The sequence below is a fragment of the Hordeum vulgare genome, chromosome 4H (assembly GCF_904849725.1).
Source record: "Hordeum vulgare subsp. vulgare chromosome 4H, MorexV3_pseudomolecules_assembly, whole genome shotgun sequence".
NCBI classification, from domain to species: Eukaryota; Viridiplantae; Streptophyta; class Magnoliopsida; order Poales; family Poaceae; genus Hordeum; species Hordeum vulgare.
In genome coordinates this window covers 572,727,007-572,729,744 of record NC_058521.1, presented here as the reverse complement: position 1 = coordinate 572,729,744, position 2,738 = coordinate 572,727,007, and the positions used below count along the sequence as shown (strand labels likewise).

The 2,738-nt window shown below is 53.7% G+C and overlaps 1 protein-coding gene across 1 annotated transcript; it reads left to right on the top strand.

Annotated features, from left to right (window-relative positions):
• The first annotated feature begins 823 nt into the window (after positions 1-823).
• On the top strand, positions 824-2,536 carry LOC123447140 (tryptamine benzoyltransferase 1-like). The gene is made up of 2 exons (XM_045123717.1): positions 824-1,295; positions 1,393-2,536. The coding sequence occupies exons 1-2, from the start codon at positions 930-932 to the stop codon at positions 2,323-2,325; spliced, it is 1,299 nt and encodes a 432-aa protein (XP_044979652.1). The 5' UTR covers positions 824-929; the 3' UTR covers positions 2,326-2,536.
• The last annotated feature ends 202 nt before the right edge of the window (positions 2,537-2,738 follow it).

Sequence of the window (2,738 nt, the reverse complement as noted above, 5' to 3'; positions counted from 1 at the left end):
ATTCTTTAAGACAGTCGATAAACACGACCGGCGAAAGAATCCTACGTACGTGCGGCACATCCCCTGGTGGGCGATCATGAAGATCGACTACCCCTGAAGCCGTATGATGCAGAAGCGATGACAGCTTCTAGGGTTTTGGATCGGTTAGTTTGACACCATGTAAAAGGAATAGAGAAAAAGATGATTGATGTAATGTGTATTAAGGGAAATGATTACAATGCAGTTTAACCAAACAACGCATAATCTTTAATCAGCTGGTCAGGACGTTCACGAGTTGATGCGTGCCTCTGCCACTTAAATATTTTTGCAACATCATCCGTGTTGCAAAAGTCATTTCGCAACAATAGCCATGTTACGGAAATTTTAAGATGAAAAAAATCCGCAACGTCGTATGTGTTGCAAAAATCCTTTCGTAATAACACTCATGTTCCAAAAAAAGTTAAGACAAAAAAGATATTTGCGACATAATCTCTATTGCACATGTTTCTGTAACAGAAGTTATGTTATAAAGAATTTCGCAACATTACCGTTGTTGCGTTAGTGAGAAAAGACACGGACTGGCGAATAACCCGACATCAAACGGCTGTGCAAGCGAGGATCATTTCAAAAGATTCGCCGACCCACGCATAGCACTGTCCATATATTATTAACAAGAGTTAAAAGAGCTTGACACCTTTTATAGATAAGATGATACTAATAATTATGTCCAGTGCCGAACAAACTTCGCATCACGTCGTTTTCTCTACTTCTTCAGGTGATCCTGCCGGCCCAACGTGCAGCTAGCCCCACAGCAAGCATAATCCATCTATAAATGACTCGTGTCCCTCTAATCCGTTAACCAACTTAAGCGCGCGCACGCACGCACTACTCGAGGTCACAGAGTGTTGCAGAGCACGACGAACGTACGCGCGTAGGCACACAATCGATCGATGGAGATCACGAGGAGCACGATGGTGAAGCCGGCGTACGCCGTGCCGCACCCGCTCGTCGGCGAGAAGGTCCCGCTGACCGTCTTCGACCGCGCCGCCCTGGACATCTTCGTCCCCACCGTGCTCGCCTACCCCGCGCCGGCGCCGTCCAACGAGGCTCTCAGGGAAGGGCTCCTCAAGGCCGTCGCGCCGTACCCTCACCTGGCGGGTCGCCTCGCCCTCGACGACCTCGGCCGGCGCTTCCTCCACGTGAACAACGAGGGCGTGCTCCTGATCGAGGCCACCGTCCCGGCCGACCTAGCGGACGTGCTCGTCGACGGCCGCATGGCCGCTGGCGTCGACGACCTCTACCCGGCGATACCGGAGGTATTTGTTACTACTCCTACAGCTTGGTTTTGCTTCTGTCAGGAGTCCACGACTCGCGTCACAGGTAGTTATCTGTTTTTTTCTTGCATATCCACAGGAGAACATTGGGGCGGCGCTGCTGCAGATCCAGCTCAACAGGTACAAGTGCGGCGGCCTCGTGGTCGGCATAAGCTGCCACCACCACACCGCCGACGGCCATTCCATGAGCATGTTCTTCACCGCGTGGGCGACGGCGGTCCGCGAGGGTAAGGACTTCACCACGCCGACCCCGTTCCTCGACCGTGCGAGAACCGCGGTGCCTCGAAGCACGCCGACGCCGGTGTTCGACCACCGGTCACTGGAGTTCACTAGTGGAGACGGAGGAGACTCCTATGCCGTCGTCCCCATGGACAGGATCAAGAACCTCACCCTGCACTTCACGGCCGAGTTCGTCGCCGACCTCAAATCCCTCGTTGGCACCCGTTGCAGCACGTTCCAGTGCCTACTAGCGCACGTCTGGAAGAAGCTCACGGCGGCGCGGGACCTGAAGCCGGAGGAGTTCACCAAGGTGAGGCTCGCCGTGAACTGCAGGGGCAGGGCCGACCCTCCTGTGCCCATGGACTTCTTCGGGAACATGGTGCTCTGGGCTTTCCCAAGGCTTCAGGTCCGGGACATGCTGGACTCGAGCCACGGCAGCGTGGTCGGCGTCATCCGCGACGCCGTGGCGCGCATCGACGACGAGTACGTGCAGTCCTTCGTCGACTTCGGCGGAGTGGCGGACGCGAACGGGGAGGAGCTCGTCGCGACGGCGGCCGCTGCCGGCACGATGTTCTGCCCGGACGCGGAGGTGGACAGCTGGCTGGGATTCAGGTTCCATCAGCTCGATTTTGGTACCGGCGCACCGTCCGCTTTCGTGCCGCCGGACCTGCCTTTCGAGGGGCTCATGATCTTCATGCCATCGCGCAAGGCCAACGGCGGCGTCGACCTCTTCATGGCCGTCGCGGAGGAGCACGTCGCGGCGTTCGAGCAGATCTGCTACTCGTTGGATTGATCGACACCACCGGAATCCCTTGCGTGCATGGATGCATGGATGCATGTCGTAAGAAACGTCATGGTTATTACTCCTACCAAACAATTGCACTGCAATTATGCAGTGTGTGTGTACAGTATGTAGGTCGAAGTGGGTAACTAGTTCGACCATTTAGGAATAAAAATGTTTATAAGAACTCTCAATTCTAACATTTTGGTTGTTGGAGTATCAACAGATATCCTATTTTAGAAGGATAAAGGAATCTTTGTACTTTATGATTGTGTTTTATTTCATGGTTTTAACACCAACTCCCCTCCCGCACGAGACACACAAGACAATCCCCTCCACAAAACAATTGTTACCCATATTTTACACTGAAATAACCACTGGCCGTGTAGCTGATGAGATGACCCAATCCTTGAAGCCTGTTTGTG